Raw genomic sequence first — 17,619 nt, 5'->3', positions numbered from 1 at the left:
GTGTCGGTTTAATGGATAATCAATAGGTGGTTATTATCTGGCCTGTGCTCCCTGGGTGAGGCCGGTGGATTTAATGGGATTTGTAAACATCCTCTCATTTTTCCTGTCTTCTCTTCGCCCAGTAATTGAAAGCGACTACTTTCTATTTCTGGGATTTGTAAGTCCGGTCGTGAGCTCGGCTGCAGCGGAACAGAGGATGGGATCGTGCTCCAGTGGTACAGAGGTGTATCTCTTAAAAAATACATTTTTAGTTCTGCTTCTTCTTGTCAAATCAGCCTCATTTGGCATAATTCAAATATGTCAAGGATTTATTCCTCAGTCTTTGCTATCACACTTGTTTTTTAGAATTCAGATATCCTGTGTGTAAAGCATCACATCCAGCCTCCAGCCCGTTTGTCCCAGAATTTACAGATGACTCATTGACGTGCAGGAGTCGGGCGAAGTTACCCGTAAAGATACTGATCTGCAGTCAGCATTGGCTACAGCTCCTCGGTAGTAGTTGAGGTTAGGCTGTGTGAAGGGTAAATCGCTCCTGGACCAGTACTTTGGGGGATCGGTGAGCGGCTGCTTCTCCCTTCTTGTGATGGAGCGCCTGCTTTTGTTCTCCGGCCGACAGTCCATTCATCAGCTCAGCCTGCCTAACCTTGCATTAAATGAACAGCACAACCCCTGCGTCTGCGCCGATCACGCACAAGACAAATCCTCCTGCTCCTGCTTTGTGTTGTCCCTCCTCTCCCTGCCTCCTCTTTTTACATCTCACACGCTCGGTGCCTTGTTTACATCACGTCTGCCTGTGAAGCCAAATGCAGAAAACGCTTGCAAATGTATTAAATAAGGAAAAACTGACAAATCTAATTGACCCAGATGTTTCTACACCTTGATTTGAGTCCACGTGGTAAATTCAGACACACACCTGTCTATATACACGTTTTCAGCAGAGCTCAATTGAGTCAAGACACAGATTTGTGGAAGGTTGGTGAAAAAAGATCTGCTGCAATTGAAGGTTCCCGGGAGCCACATGTGGCCTCAGCAGTTCTGAAATGTGAGAAGCTCGGAACAACCAGGACTCTTCCCAGTGCCGGCCTTCCAGTATAACTGAGCAGTCAGCGGAGAAGGTCCTTGGTAGCAGACGTGGTCGATACAAAAGATGGACGACACATCTCCACTTCCACAAATTCTACAAAAATGAAGCAACAACATTCGTGGATGAGGGTTCTGGCCTCTGGGGCTTTTGGGGCGACGCTAATCAAGATGGAGAAACATCAAAGATGATCACGAGGAATTGGAGGCACTTCAGTAAAACCTCATCGTAAAAATAACGGAATACTAAATGTTATTATGGGGTATTTTGTGTAGATTGATGGTTTAAAACTTTCCTCATGAGGCTGCAACAAAACTAAATGTGAAAAAAGGTGAAGGGGTGAAGCTACTTTCCAAATTCAAGGTTTTTCTTGCTGAAACTTTCCTTAAAACTCGAATCAGAGCTTCTCTCTGTTCATCTGAATCCTTTTCTCTGTTCCACGAATCCATTTACCTGAACTGTAAAACAGGAAGCACATAAAGCCTCCCCCCCCCCCCCCCCCCCCCCCCTCTCTTGGAGGCTGTAAATGATGTATGCTGATGGCGTGGCAGGAGAGAAGAAGTTTCTGTCTGTAATTAATTTGAACACCTCTGTTCTCAGCTGCTGCTGACGTAGCTACTGTAGCGCAAAAAAAAAATCTCTGCAATCCATCTCCAAGCTACTTTCCATCAAATTTAAATTGTGTGTGTGGGGGTGTGGGGGAGGGGGGGGGGGGGGGGGGGCGGCCTTCTGGACTGACAGGGTAGGCACTCGTCAACTTCAAGGACAAGTTCAGCACATTAGGGAGGGAACTGTTAATGGAAAAATACTGTATATCCTTACCTAGGAGTCAGAGGTGTGGCATCAGCTGACTGTCGATAAGAAAACGCTTCTCTGGCTTTTTCAAGTTCACCAAATAACTCATTACTGGTTTACTACGTCAGTTTAAGTTCTTTCTAGTTCACATCAGGTTTGCTTCCAAATCTCTGCAACAAAGGTGGTGAGGAAAAAGTTGTCCTGGCAGAATATAACAGGAAACTGGAAAAGAGTGAACACACCTCCGCCAAGGCCCAGATGTTGGGCAAATTAAGAAAATGACTAACATCAATTTGACGACACGTGCGCTGCAAAGAGTCACAACAGGCGCAAATACAGGAACCCGAAGAAGAACAGATCCTTTTAGATTGAATGTTTACTTCCTTCCACCAAGTTTCGTGGTAATCTGCCACTTCAAAGCAGCGTTTCCCTTTTATTGTGGAATTCTGCCATCTGTCCTGCTGCAGTTTCATTATGAACCTGTTTTTTATTTATTATTATTGTGCAGCCATATTTGCCACGTGTTTCCATAAAGTTGTTACTGTCCACGTGGTCAGACCTCATAGTGTCAGCTGAAGTTGTGCACATACCCAAAATGCAGTTCTGTCGTCAGTGAGACCTTGTCTTTCACTCTTAAGTCGCTTGCACCCCTGTTATCACCATAGATTGAATGATCTCCATGGGAATCTGCAGAGAAATTGAAACTAAGTTATTGGATCCGCCCATTTATTTTCTTATACTTCATTCCTCCACCAGGTTTTGTGCTAATTTCTCTAGTAGTTTTTGTGTAATCCTGCCAACTAACAGTCAAACAAACACTAGAACAACATAGAGGTAAAAACAGAAGCACCCAGGTGGTGAAAATATGGAATTCCCCTGAAAGTTGTGAGTGAATGTTGTTTCAGTTTGATATTATTCTTCATCCATCTCCCGACCTGAACTCCTGAGTGTGTTCAGTTTCTTGTTTCTCTCTTTTACCTTGAAATCACCTGATCAGAGCTCAGTGATGCAGCTGATCTCAGGTCAGGTTGACTCTTTGATTTGTCTGAGAGGCTTCACCAGTGAGGAACACCGACGGGAGGTGGGCTGCAGCTGAGGTGGATTCGTTCTCCACCTCACTGGGGAGGAAGCAGGGAGGAGTGACGCAGGAGGTGGTGGTGGTGGTGGTGGTGGTGGTGGTGGTGTGTGTGGTGGGGGGGGGGGGGTTGGATTCACACCAACCTTCCCGTGATGTGGTCGTGCTTGAAGCCTCCACGCCTGGATAAACCCCATCAAAAGTGCATTAGCCCTCTTTTCCCCCTGCCCCCACCCTCCCTTCCCCTCAGTGCCCCTCCCAAATTCCCTCCCCCTAACCACCCCTCCTCCCTCCTCCCCCCCCCCCCCCCACACACACACAGTCGTATAATAGTATCTGGCCCGGCCACGCGGCTCGCTGACACACAGCCAGGCAAAAGGGGAGCGATGATGAATTGCTCCCTGTTGGTGTTATCCATGATGATAATTATTAATTTTCCTGGAGAACGGGGGGGCCGGAGAGCCTTGCGGAGCCTCGTCCGTAGAAGCCCGGCGTCATCACTTACCGCCGACAGAGCCGGGGCCCAAGGCTAAACGCTGATGAGAATGAAAAACGCTCACTCTAATTTGTCCTGTTTCTGGTTGTGTGGCTGTGTGTACGTGTCCCTGTGCGTTAAGTTTCCCTTTCTTCTCCGTGTCCATGTCTCTCTATCTGTCTCTCTAACCCTAACCCCCCCACAAACACACACAAACACACACACACACACATTACACATTACACATTCTTAAATTTCTAAATATTTAAATCAAGACTGCATTCCACAATACTTCTTACAATCAAAATTAAATCAAGACAAATGAGGAAGTTATCATCTCAGCATCTTGTTGGAGATTTTCTTTTTTTGTTGTTGCCTGTTGTGGCTCATTTTTTTGTTTTATAGCACATTTACAGTTCAGTTCAGCCTGTGTCAGGTCTGTTATCAGCCTTATTCAGAGAGAACCGGCAGCTGGCTGCTAGAAATGAGCTAATTAGCTTCTGAGAGTCGCTACTTGGCAGAAAGATGGTGAAGGAAACAGAAGATGAAGCTAAAGAGAGTTTATGTTTCCCTCTGCGTTTGTCAGGTTTCAGGATTACACAAGAACTACTGGGCCACGTAACTGTGATTCAACATTTCCGTTGATTTCTCACAGAATGAATCCTGGATCTTGTTATTTATCATTATTTGTTATTATTATATATAATAATATTCTGGATCTGGTGGATTTAAATGTGCTGTGTGTCTATCGGTGGGAATACTCAGAAACTACTGACCTGAATTCCAGGAGATATTCTGGAAGTGTTGGGACCCGAGGAATTAGATTCATTGGTGGACCCCTGATTTTTATTATTCATTTTCGAAAATTATGGCGTGAGAGGCTGTCAGCCTTAGCCCAGGTGTCCCCCCCCCCCCCTCCAGGGCGCTCTTCTAGTTTAACAGTGTTTTAATCCTTATGATCTGAGGATGAAACCTCCTTCACTGTGAATCACAGTGTTCAATCCCCATCTGGACTCTAAGTTTCAGTCCTTCTGTGTCGTTTTATCGAGTGAGTTAAAAAGTTTGACAAACTCTGCCCAGTGACAACCATTAAAAACCCTGTGGTCCACTATATATCATGTGTGAAGCATCAAGGTCTTTATTGTTTATCTGAGCACTTTCACATCTTCTGTGTTTTATGTGTGAGGCCGGTACTTATTAATTTTTTTTGCCTTTTTAAATGAGATTTTAATGGGGCAGCGAGGCGCCCGAGCTTCTCCACTTGCTTTTTTCTATTTGCAAGTTTTCACTCTGTGGCCTAAATCTTAATCGCCCGTCTCACCGCGCCGGGAAAAGTTGCACGACGCAGAAGTGACAATCAATCTGGCTTACGAGGAGTTGTCACCGGCGGGATGAGGCTGATCTCGGCCTCGCCGGCTGAGAGAGGTGAGGCCGCTCTTCCTCACGAGTAATTACGGCTAATTTCCTAATTACCTCGGCACCGGGCGTCTCTGCAACGTTCATTAAAAGCCATAATTGCATCGGGGTGACATGCTCCTTCATCCTCTTTGGGTTCCTTTCTGCTGGTTTAGCTGTGAGCTCGCGGTGCCGCCCCTGCCTGTCTGAGTCGATAAAGGTTGATTGAAGCCTCGGTGCGGGGGGGGGGGGGGGGGGGTGTCGAGCACAGCTTCCCTGATCACCAAGTCTGCGTGTGTGTGTGTCTTTGTGTGTGCAGTGTGTGTGTGTAGATGCATCACAAAGACAAATATCTCTCTCAGGATGAAATATTAAAATGCAATGTGGGACTTTTACAGGAGATGTGAACAGATGGGTTTTTGTGTTTCTTCTTCTTCGAGTGATACAAACCAATAACACCCCCCCCCCCCCCCCCACACACACACACACACACACACACACACACACACACACACACACACACACACACACACACACACACACACACACACACACACACCACCATCATCACCACCTTGGAGCCACTAGCCCTCCCCTGCTCTTTCCTTACCTCCCTTTAAATTTCCTCTGTATGTTTTCATGTTCTTTCTCTCCTCCTCTCCTCTGTCCTTCCATCTCTCTCTCTCTCCCTCTCTCTCTCTCTCCCCATCCCTCCCTCTCTCCCTCTCCCTCTCATTGATTCGGCTCTTCTTTGTCTTGGAGAGCTGGCCTCCAAGTTGTCAGCTGCGTCAGGATTAAAAGCTATTAGTTCTGCATCATTGCCACTACAAGTGCGCTCCTGAGATTGATAGAGTGCCTCTCTTCCTCCAGTGGGGGGAGAAACAGGAGGAAAACAAGCCTGGGGGGGGGGGGGTTCTACCGGTCACCTACAGGCGCTCTGGCCCGAGACTCTCCCTCCGTTTGTTTTTTTAGATTTCAAATCCTTAAGACAGACCACGTTCCCATGCACATTTGTGACTCCACTCTCTCTACCTCCCCACCTCTCTTTCTCTCTCTATCTCTCTCCCTCTCCACCTCTCTCACCAACAAAACAATCCTTCAGAATACCTGCTGGTGCCTTCTTATTGTCCTGGTGGCTGTTAGTCAGATGCCTGCACATTCATATCCGTTGGGATAAAGCCACATGGTTTATTTTCCTTTACTGACTCCTCATGCAATACTGTCACCAGAAAAGCCACCTTTGCTAATTTCATGTCCCAAGCTCCAAGATATATATATATATATATATATTTGTATTATTACTATTGTCAGCAGAATTGCTTCAGCGGCTGCCTCATCATGTATTTCTTTTGGGTCCCAGATGATGTTTTGAGAAGGAGGAGGAGGTGGTTTGAAGGAGACAAGGAGTTTTTCTATGAGTCGTATCGATACACATCTGTTACAGGATGTTCTCCTCCAGTTCTCCTGACCACACACACACACACACACACACACACACACACACACACACACACACACACACACACACACACACACACACACACACACACACACACACACACAGTCCTCTTGCACAATAGAGAAGCAGTTCTTATTTACTCCCTCATTCCCTAAAACCCAGCAGCTCATTTAGCTCATTAAACAACCCAGATCCTGGTTCTGCCCTCTGCTTCTCTCCCAGCTCTGCATGCCACAGTCGCAGTGTAGTCAAACAGATCCAGGGGTTTATTGTTCTGTCACATTCTAACACACCCCTCATATTTCATTGCAGGCAGTTGTCGGCTACTTTGACATTTTCTTCGACAAAGGCTGCGGCAACAAGGTAAGCAGCGGCGGCGGCGGCAGCGGCCCGATCCCATTTAACGGAAACTCAATTATGTTCACGCTTTAGCATGTTCCTCCCCCCCGAGGCGTCCGCTGGCAATCGACAGGCGTCCTGGCCGACTGCTGATATAAGCACTTACCCAGCAGAGCCGGCCGCCTGGAACAGCCGATGCACAGCTCCGTGAGCAGCACAGACACCTGCCTCTTGATTGCACTTCCTCTTGTACCTGAGACTCGGGCTGTGTGGGGGGGAACAGTGTAACAGTGTAAATACAGTAGAGATAAGTGTTATTTATGATGTAGGCCGAACTAATAATGATTCTATGACGTTTTATTTAAATCTTAAGACTGTCAGGTCCTTGAACTTTTAACTCTGGGCTCATTGCTTTGGGTTTTCAAATGAAAATCATTTTTAACCAGATCTTGTGTCCCTGAACATCCAGAAGTTGTGTTTTTTTTGTTGACTGTAGAATTAGCCGCATTGTGAGTTGTGTTTCTTTCTGCACCAGGTGACGTTCTCCACGAGTCCTCAGGTCACAAAGACGCACTGGAAACAGACTGTGTTCCTGCTGGACACGCCCATGTCTGTCCAAGCAGGTCAGTGACCACACAGATCCAACACGCCTTCTACACGTGTGGCCAGGTTCAGCTCTGTGTTCAGTTCTGTGTTTTCACATGATTTTATTAGGCCCCACTGGTTTGTCATAGCGAGCTGCTGCTGGTAATCTGTCTGTGGGGGGGGGGGGGTGGGGGGCGCGTCAGGCTGGTTGACGCCCGTTATCTGTCACCCGCAGAGACAGCGGGAGATCACAACCAATCACGCGCAGCCATCAGGGGCGGCATGTAGAACTCTATCTGATAGGCCGTGGCAGGCGTCTGAATCACGACACGTTACACACCGAGCGCTGTGTAAATGGCCGGTGGTGATATTTATAGAAAGGCTGTGTCAGCAGATTAAAGTGTTATTAAGTGCCGCAGGTTAGCGTGAGGATGTTCCTCGGAAATAAGTTTCTGTCGTTTTCAAAAACTCGACATTCTCTCTTTGTGAAGTTCACCTCACCCGGTGTCGGCCGATAATTAAAATGTCATCATCAGCAGAATGTGAACATTTCTTTTTAACGGTAGCGATCAGAATATAAAGAACATCTCTCTCCTTTATTTAATTTTTTTATCAACTACAAGTGATTATAATCTCTCTTATGTTTGATAATGGGATATCTGCCCTCGTGTGTATTTGTTTGCGTTGCTGTTTGTTGTACTTAATGAACTGAATTATCTGTATTTTACAAATACACACAATATATCAACTTGTAAATTTGAAAAGTGTATAAAATAAATGACTTATATTAAATGCAATGAGGCGAATCCCTGAGAACGCTCCTTCAGAGATGGGAGAATAAAAAAAAAAAAGGAAACCCAACTGGCCGACCCTGAAAAAAATATGGGAAATAAATAACCTACGTGGTTCATATCCTACTTCCTACTTCCAACCTATATCTAGTTTGAAACTATGTTGGTTGAACTCATTCAGCAAAAGTTTCTGCCTCTTCATCGTAGACTAGTTTTCTCTTCTTCGTCTTTCGAGCCGAAGTGTTCATCGCACAAAGCTACTTTTCATCAGCTTGCAAATGAGCCTGAAGTGTTTTATCTTATCCGGCTTTGATTATAACTAAATAAAGACAAATATCCCTCGTTATTATATTTGTCGTGTGAAAGCTCCTCTTCCTGCTGTGAGCCCCCCGGCCGCTTGTTGGTGTTATCATAATAATCGTGGACTCTGATGTGGGGATGGATGATGCTCGCGGCCGCCTGTCCCCTCACTGACCACAGATCAGATAGAGGCCACTGTAATAAACGACCTGACGTGAAGCCGAAGCTCGATAAGAACCTCAGATCCTGTGACTCGGCTCAAACGCTATCTCAGGTCCCGAGCTCCGCTGAGTCAGATAAACGCAGCCGGGTATGAGAGCCCCGGGGCGACGTTATGCTAACGGCCTGCGTAGGAACAAGGGCCTGCGACGCGGGGCAGAGAGCGATTTGATTGGACGATCTGGTGCAGGATTTCACTTTCCTTCTTCCTGGTCAAGTTAATTTTTATTCCTGGAAGTTTTTGCGAAGAGGGAACTCGCTCTTCCTCGCTGTTGATGACGGGAAGCTTTTTACAATCACACATTTCTAGAAATCCCATTTACTCAAATTCAATGAAAACACAAATTAGCGCATTGGCCTTTTGTGTCGTTTGTGGTCATCCCTCGTCGTTGATTGGTCCAGGGGCTGCTACACAGACACTGGAGAGAGCGATTGATTTGTATGAACTGGTTTGTTTTTATTTCCTAACTTAATAAACATGTTCTTGTCTTCGAACCTTGAACATCTTGGCTCTGGACTTAGCGTGGTCAACAGTGACGCGACAGCTTTGGCACAGACACACACACACACACACACACACACACACATACACACACACACACACACACACACACACACACACACACATTCAAAGTCTGAGCTCATGAGTCTCGTTTATGTAAAAGCTAATATCGAGTTTGTAAAGATCCATCACTCTGGCTCTGGGTACTGTATTTTTGAACCAAGCAGATTGAGCATAGGAAGAGTTAAAAGAAGAAGAAGAAGAAGAAGAAGAAGAAAAGGCAGCAGAGAGAGAGAAATAAAGAGAGAGAGAGAGCAGTAGGTTATTGATGTGCTCGCTCTACCCCGGCACCCTGACGGTCCCCTGCCTCCTCCAGGGGCCGTAAACCAAAAATGGACTTTTTAAGAGCATTCACCGGCTGCCTGCTATGCTCCTATGGTGCACTTTACAACACACACACACACACACACACACACACACACACACACACACACACACACACACACACACACACACAACTCCTTCACACACTAGAGCTCCTGCATACTTCAGTACTAAAAACTTCCTAAAGTCACCTTGAAGATGACAAAACTCTCTTAAACACACACTCTCTCTTAACGCGGCCTTCCCCCCCCCCCCCCCCGGCTGTGGACTGTAGAACGACCTGCAGCTGTGATTGGCTGCAGCCACGAGCCCCCCCCTCTACTAAACATCCAGTGGTTTTATTTTAATACAGACTCTGTCCGCGGTGATTTATCGCGGCAGAGAGCGAATCCTATTTGATGTGTTTGTACGAGTGCAGCAGTAATTAACTCTGTGGCTGAGCTTCTGTGGGAGGTGCCGGGGGGGGGGGGGGGGGGGGGGGGGCGCAGCGGGCTGGAACCAAACATCCCCGCGAATCCTCCTGCCTGGCAGCGTAATAAATTAACCAGCGGATCATTTGTCATGCTCCGGTGTGTTTGTGTAGCTCCAGTATTGTAGAGGAGGCTCCTCTTCCCCAGCTCTACCTTCCTAATGTTCATCCCAGAAAGGAGGTCACACTTGTCCCCTGCTCCTCGGAGGGGGGCGTCGCCCTGGTTCACCTGCGCAGAGCCGCCACCGCCGCAGCACGGGGGGGTGCGTCATTGTCGGGGGGGCCGCCATTGGTCGGTCAGGTGGCCTTCCTCCCGCCCACTTTCGTGACTCACCAACTCTTTTCCAGGCGGCACTGTGCAGCTCTTCTTAAATCTTCCTCCTGCCCTCGTCTGTCCCGGCTCAGTTTAAACACCCCCCCCCCCCCCCCCCCTCGTCCCCCCCCCCCGGCTCATTTGAACTCCGAAGGTCCTTGAACTGTCGAACAGCAGCGGCGGAACCAAGCATCAAGTTTTCCAGAGCTATAACTCAAGCCGTGGGTTTGGTTATGTGCTTGCGGACCGGGGCCCGGGGTATACAGCCCATCAGCTCCACTTCCTAGTTCTGCACCGAGCAGGGGAAAAGGGCCTGGGGAGTAGAAACAGATTAAATGGAGGCAGATTGGAAAAAGAGGGAGGACGTCAGAGCGATGAGGCTGAAATGCGGCTACAAGCTTCAGTGCCGCGTCGGGGAGGAGGTCAGATATGAATGTCTGTGGTTTTATATGAGAATAATCCACTGGAGTGGGGTCAGTACCTCTGAGGGCGTCTGCTCAGCCCCGTCTGTCGGCTGGTTCGAGTGTCAGCAGGATTACAATGAAAACAAACGAGTGGATTTCCGCCAAATTAGGAGGAAGGAGGTGACGTTGGCCGAGAAAGAAGTCGGCTTGGATCTGTTTCAGTGGGAAGAAGGGCGAAATGAAACATTCACCCAAACTCTTGTGTCCTTTGTCAATTCAGCTGACAATTTATAAAATAAAGTTTCTAAAGGCGTTCAGGATGTAGGCCAGTAAGGCTCCACCCCAAAGAAATGTGACAAAGGTCAAGGAGTAAGGATCTGTGACTTCAGAATCAGAAAGTATTTATTGCCAAGTAGGTTTACACCTACAAGTAATTTGCTCTGGTTATTGGTGCATACAATGAACATAGAAACATAAAAACACAATTTATTTAGACACAAGCATATCTAAATAAAAGATATATAATAGATAAAAGATATGAAAAGTGAAATGCAAGACAGTGAACAGTGTCAGATTGCAATATGCAATGTAATGCAGTATAATATGATATACTGCATACTATACTACTTCAACGCTTTCTTTAACATTATTTTCTCCAATTTCCCTGGAAGTACTGTGTGGATCTTGCTTTAGGGAACAGACATCTCTGCTTGGTCCATGTGGGATGTATGTTCACTACTTTCCCTTCTAGTCATTTGCTCTATTTATGCAAATGATTAAGCATTAATATCAAAACCTGCCACGTCAGGAGGATCCCACTGGTTCCTCTTTCTAGGTAAAAGTCAATTTAAACCCCAATATGATTTTCAAGCGTTCCCAGTAAATGGAAAGTGAAAAGGAAAGAGACCAGTGCTTAGTCCCAGTGTCCCTGTGTGGAAGTGCAGATATGTGGAGTGTGAGCCAAGTGGCTGCAATGTAGATGAAAACGGTTTAAACGAAATCTCTATAATGTGCGTCGTCTCCCCGGTGTAACTTCATGGAGTGAGGCCGTGTTCGGCTGAGAGAGGCTGTGTCTGTGGGCCCGGCTGGGCTTAATGACACTGGCATGTTGATGTACGACGTGGTGGTGGAGGCGCCGCTCCACTCCCCGACTCATTTCCACACATGGTTAACTCTTTCTCCCAGCAACCGAGTGGCCAGTTTACTGAAGGAGCCGAGGATCCAGCGGGAGTCTGACTGATTACAGCAGAGCATCTACAGTCACACCACGACTCAGCACGCCCCGAGGTTCCCCGTGCTTTTAATCTGAAGCTCCGGGGATCAGACGGACAGTTCGCTGCAGAGTTGTTTAGCTCTTTTGTCCCAATCCGCTTTCTCTCTCTGTCAGATTTGTTTTAACGAAATGTTACCGAAGGTCAAGCAATTATTCCTTTGACCTTTTTGAGCCAGCTGGAGTTGGACTGCAGCCGCCCGCCGCCTCCCACGAGCACCGGGACTCACACCGAGCCGAGGCCACCTAGTGTCAGCTCCTTCAAAATAAGAGTTTTTTAATTCACTAGATTCTTATTTGGATCAGACTCTCCTCTTCTAGTCAGACAGAAGATCTGCCACCAATAGGATGAATGACTGAATTCTACTCAACTAATTCTACAAAGTGTTGAGTTAAGGTTCTGAAATGACAGATTTCACTTTTAAACTAAAATAAATTGGCTACAACTTGTGTTAACGAGGTGATTGTGTGTTTATTGAGTGTAGAGCACCGGTTAAATATGTCAGGTTGATCAATGAGTGAGGATCTGCTCACTTACAGTTAAAGATCTGGAAGGAGGAAAGAGGAGCTTTGTTCAGGATCACACATTAACTCTGACACCAGACGTGTGTTACAAACCAGACGTGTGTTACAAACCAGACGTGTGTTGCTCCAGTTGACTCGTCCTGCGTCCACGGTGTTGACCTCTGGCCCGGTTCATTAGGTCTGTGATGGAGTGAGGGCAACACAACACTGTTTCACTGTCTCACAACAGGCCGCATCTTTTGAAACGCGGCAGGTCGAGAAAGACAAATCTGAATGTTGTGTTGTGTTGTGTGTACATCAAACGAGGAAGTGTATCGAACTTTTTAACCTCTACTTTGAAGTCAACGTTATAAATGTTAAAGTTTAAAAAGGTCGTTGTAAAGTTTCCTCATATTCTTTTTTTTGCAACAAACTCACCAACACCAGACTTTATATTTAATTGTTTTTTTAATCCATATTAGATTTGTTTTATCAGCAGGATGCAATCTGCACAATGTGTTTCATTCAACTTCAATCCGCCGACCGGGAGTTTCTCTCTGTATTTCATTGTGTTTTGCACAACACAACGACAATGAAGGCTTTCTCTTCTATTCTATTCTATTCTATAAGAGACTTTATATCTGCTCCATAAAGATCTGAGCTCTTGTTCATTTATTTCTAACTCCTGAAGAAGCTCGTATGGAGTAAAGCGCCACAGTCAGCATTTTTTTCCCACTCCTCGTCCTCCTGTAACCTCCAGCGCCTGGGAGCGTGGAACGGGGGGGGGGGTGCTTGTTTGCCGTTCCGATAAACATTCATTTACCTCCAGCAGTCAAACGTGAAGATAATCAGAGTGATTATGCATCATCATCATCATCATCATCATCATCATCGGCGTCTTCTCCTCCCGGCCTCTCTCGCTCGCCCCTCGTACTGTAAACGCTCTCTCCCCTCCTCTCGACGCCATCTGGATGCTTTGCTGGATCCTTTTTCTTATTAACAAACATTAAACCACGTTCCCTTTTACACACATCATCATTTCTATAAGCGCCGGTGCGTCTCGGCGGCTGCTGCAGAGGCCTGAGCTCAGCAGCACTGTACTGCTGCAGGAGGAGCTCTCTCCATCGTTTCCCTTTTCTTTACGAACACGACTCAGGGAAACTGCTCCGTGACTTTTCAAGCTTTGGATGTAGAGACACAGTTTGGGTGGTTTTCAGCTGGAAGTCAAATTGACAGTTGTATTTAGTTGCACTTCCTTCAAGGGGAATGGAAATATGGATTATTCCACAGCTGAAAGTAGTTCCCCTCAAATTCTCTACTCAGTCCTGGTTGAGTAAAATTATTGTTTGCAGTTATTTTTGGGAAATTTCTGATAATTCATATTTGTGACCTATTTTGAATCTTTCCAGTTGTAGCCAGTGGACAGTCCTGGGGTACTGAGAGATAAAGTATGACAGTAGAAACTTCACCTTATTTACCGGTTTTGTGTTTATCTTTGTTTTTGCTTTATTCTCTCTGTGCTCTTCTTTAATTTCCTTATTTTTCCATTTGTCTTACGGTCAACGTTTCATTGTCTGAGTCCTGCTTCTCACTCAAAGTGAACCTCTAGTGCCTGGCCCGTGCTCTGACGTGTCCCCGTCTTTCTGTCCTTGCTTGTTTCTCACTAGGGGAGGAGCTCCAGGGAAAGATCAACGTGAGGAAGAACAAGAAGGATCCTCGCTCGCTGCTCGTCACCCTCGAGCTCCGAGACAGGAAGCAGACCTACACCCTCTAGTGACACCCCCCCCCCCCCCCTCACCTAGCTCAGCACATATATAGACCTTTTTTTTTAATATGACATATGACAGTAGGTGTTTAAAATACTTGATTCTTGTGTTTTGAATGTTTCTGTACATTAAAAATAATAAAACATGAGATTTCCTCCTTGTGGGTGTCTTTTATTTCACATGACATGATTGCACCGCTTATTAAAATTATTGAATTGTTTTATGAATCCTTGTTTCAAAGGTGTTTAACTTTAAAGTCCAGTCTAACCTGAGAGGCGCTCAGAGAAGCTCAGACCACTCACCATCATGCACCATTACTCACGTGGCCCCTCCTGATTAACATGTCATATAAAATTTAAACTAAAACACACAAACTGTCTCTCCGCTCTTTGTTAGAGAGATTCTGGGTTTTCCTCGTGTTTCTCTTCATGTCCCAGCACGTTTTCCTCCTTCCTGCCTGAGATCACCCCCCCGGCCTCATCCGTCTTCCCTGAGTTTACTGGGACGATGCAAAATGAATTTAATTCTTTAAAAGGCTCTGACTGAAGCCTCTTTACACACTTCATTGAGCAACTCTGCTTATAATTAAAGATTTTTCCCTTCTTCCTCCGCCTGAGATGATGAATCCTGGCCTGTGTGAAAGTGTAGTTATCTGTGAGGAAGAGGAGGAGGAGGAGGAGGAGGAGGAGCCGGTCGTCTCGCTTACAGGGGATTTGATTTGTCTCCTTGTGATGTATTTCTACGGCTCCTCCGAACATCAATACATTGCCTCAGCTGCAGTCCACTGAAATTTTCACTTTCATTTTCTGCCTGAGATGAATCACGGACCTTTTATAAAAACCCAACATGTTGAATTCCTTCAGCTCCGGGCGACATTTTCTTATTTATACCTAAACAAACCAGCAAATAGCAAGAAGCTGAGTGAGTGTGTCGTGTTGAATATTAATTGTCTCTCGATGTTTTGAGTTCTGAGGACATTTTCTTTAGGAAAACTAGAATATTGGCTCCATATAGAAAACACACTGAAGGTCCACCAAGGCCCAAAAGCTCCTTAAGTTCTGCCCCAAATCCATCACGTTTGTTCAGACATATTTCTAAAACTATTTAAAATACATCTGATTGGATGATGACCAACTAAACCCACAGTATCCCAGCTCCCATTAGTGGTATTACTGGTTTGCAGCCATATTTATTACAACACAGTGGCTGAGAACCACATCTAAATCCCCCTAATGTACCTGACATACCAGTGTCACTACAATCAGGCCCTGCACAGAAACAGCCTAACACAAGTTTTCACCCAGTGAAATTCAACTGGAAACACTCGGCTCCCAGTAAAGTTTAATTTAAACTGGTCCATCTGCATTTTAACCATGTGGTTCTCGTTCCTGCAGCTTCACACAGTGACACAAGGACTGGACCAGTCACCGTGTTCAGATTATATTCCAACAGAAGAGGACTTGAGTTTATTTTTACCCAGACTCCTTAGTCCCGTGGAAGAGGAGCACGTTATGAAATCCTGGAGAGTTTTAATAAAAACCATAAATACAGATACACTGTGAAAAGGTTTAAAAATATATATATATAGCTCGATTAACTAGAACAGCACTTGGATCTCATACCAAGGCCCAACAGTCCACTTGAATTCAACCAAGCTGCACTCACACACTCAGAAATATCAGTGACCTAAATATGGCAGATTTTTTTTTATTAAGATTCTTAAATTGTTCTCTGCAATGTCGAAAAAACGCCCAATCTCACAATATTCAAGACCGGGATTCTTTCTTTGCCCATTTTCCATCTTTCCACAGATATAGTTATTTGTAGCACAACTTATTTTAGGGTGTTTTGGGGGGATTGGCCCTGCAGCTTGAACACCTTTAGAAAAAAAATTATAAAAAAGGACAACAAATTTCCTTTAATAGAAATAGAATTGCTTTGGTAAGTAAAACACAAAAGCCTGTTTTTTTACTGCTTTTTCTGCGGCAGCATGAAGCCTCTGACACTCAGAACTGATGAAGATGATGATGGGGGTGATGATGATGGTGATGATGACGATGAAGGTGCAGCCCTGGGCCTCTGGTTGACCTCCTCCGCTGAATCGCTGCTGTCCAGGCGCCGGCAGCCTCAGATGGATGCGGCTTCTTATCGCTCGGGCGACAGTGGGAGTGAACGATCAATTAATTACACGCGCTCGCGAAAATTAACGAGCGCGAGGAGACACACCCGGAAAAGTCCCGGCTCCGCGTGCGTGCCGTGCGTCGGCCCTGCTTCTCCATCAGGACTTCCGTCTGGGCCAGAAATAAAAAAGAAAGAGATGATGGAGCTGAATCCAAAACAGGCCGCTGTGACGCTGGTTCTCTGATGTGTGGATATTATTAGGAAAACCAGGAACCATGTGGGAAATCTGCCTCGACCGGTTGGGGTTGAGAGGAGGAACATGGGGGAGAGAGGAGAGAGGTGGGTGGAAAGAGAAGGAGAGAGAGAGGGAAAGACCCGGAACAGAAAACAACGAGTGATATTTATCGATGTAATGATGTTATTAATGAGAGCAGCACCAATTATATTAAATTATAATAATAAGGATAATATTAATAATGATAATGATAATGCTGCTTAAATCTGGAACCTGCAGAATGAGAGAGAGAGTGAGAGAATGAGAGAGAAATAAAGAGAGAGAGAGAGAGAGAGAGAGAGAGAGAGAGAGAGAGAGAAACATTTAAAAAAACAGAACTACACGTGTTGGCATGATCATAGTGCCGTGCGTGTGCGTGTGTGTGCGCGCGTGTGCGTGTGGGAGGAAGAGGAGCAGAAATCAATTACAATTATTCTCTGTTGACAATGTAATTAAAGTCGAGGCGGGCGGCTCGTTCACACGCGCCGCAGCCGCTTATCTGGAGCGCATGCACGGACGCACACGCACAATGAGGAGAGAGAGAGAGAGAGAGAGAGAGAGAGAGAGAGAGAGAGAGAGAGAGAGAGAGAGAGAGAGAGAGAGAGAGCACGCGCAGCCTCAAACCTGCTCACAGCTGTCGTGAAATCACCATCCATCACAAAAAGTGTTTTGTTCATTTAATGCAAATAGTTTTTAGTTTATAACAAACAGACACGTGGATGTTTTATTTATATGGTTTGGAAAAAAATAGAAATTCAAACAGGATGTGGACTCGTGCTTTAATGTTTTTAATGTAAAAGATCTAAAACGATCCTAATGATTTTATCGACGTCAATTAAACAGCCCATTAATTATTATCAGCCTGTATACAACATAAATATCATATATTGCCCTGCTTGCAATTTAATATCATTATTTTAACTATATATTCCATAGGCAGCTAAACATTGCAGCTTTTTCTTTCATGTGTAATAATTTGCACAGTCAGGTCTGAGGTGAGCCACGTTCACATCCCGCCAATCAGAGGAGGGGCCCGGAAGTCCCGCTTCATTAAGCGAAGTCACCTCGAACTGTCAGAATTAAACATTTTACACGAAA

At 45.7% G+C, this 17,619-nt stretch overlaps 1 protein-coding gene across 1 annotated transcript in view; it reads left to right on the top strand.

The window, feature by feature from the left end:
- prmt3 (protein arginine methyltransferase 3) overlaps nucleotides 1-14,274 on the top strand; it is a 46,802-nt gene extending 32,528 nt beyond the window's left edge. The window contains 3 exon segments of the mRNA XM_053425985.1: nucleotides 6,593-6,643; nucleotides 7,155-7,242; nucleotides 14,028-14,274. Of these exon segments, the coding sequence (XP_053281960.1) occupies nucleotides 6,593-6,643; nucleotides 7,155-7,242; nucleotides 14,028-14,134 (246 nt within the window). The 3' untranslated portion in view covers nucleotides 14,135-14,274.
- Nucleotides 14,275-17,619: the final 3,345 nt, after the last annotated feature.

Source organism: Pleuronectes platessa, chromosome 1 (assembly GCF_947347685.1).
Source record: "Pleuronectes platessa chromosome 1, fPlePla1.1, whole genome shotgun sequence".
Classification (NCBI taxonomy): Eukaryota; Metazoa; Chordata; class Actinopteri; order Pleuronectiformes; family Pleuronectidae; genus Pleuronectes; species Pleuronectes platessa.
This window is presented reverse-complemented; position numbering and strand designations above follow the sequence as displayed.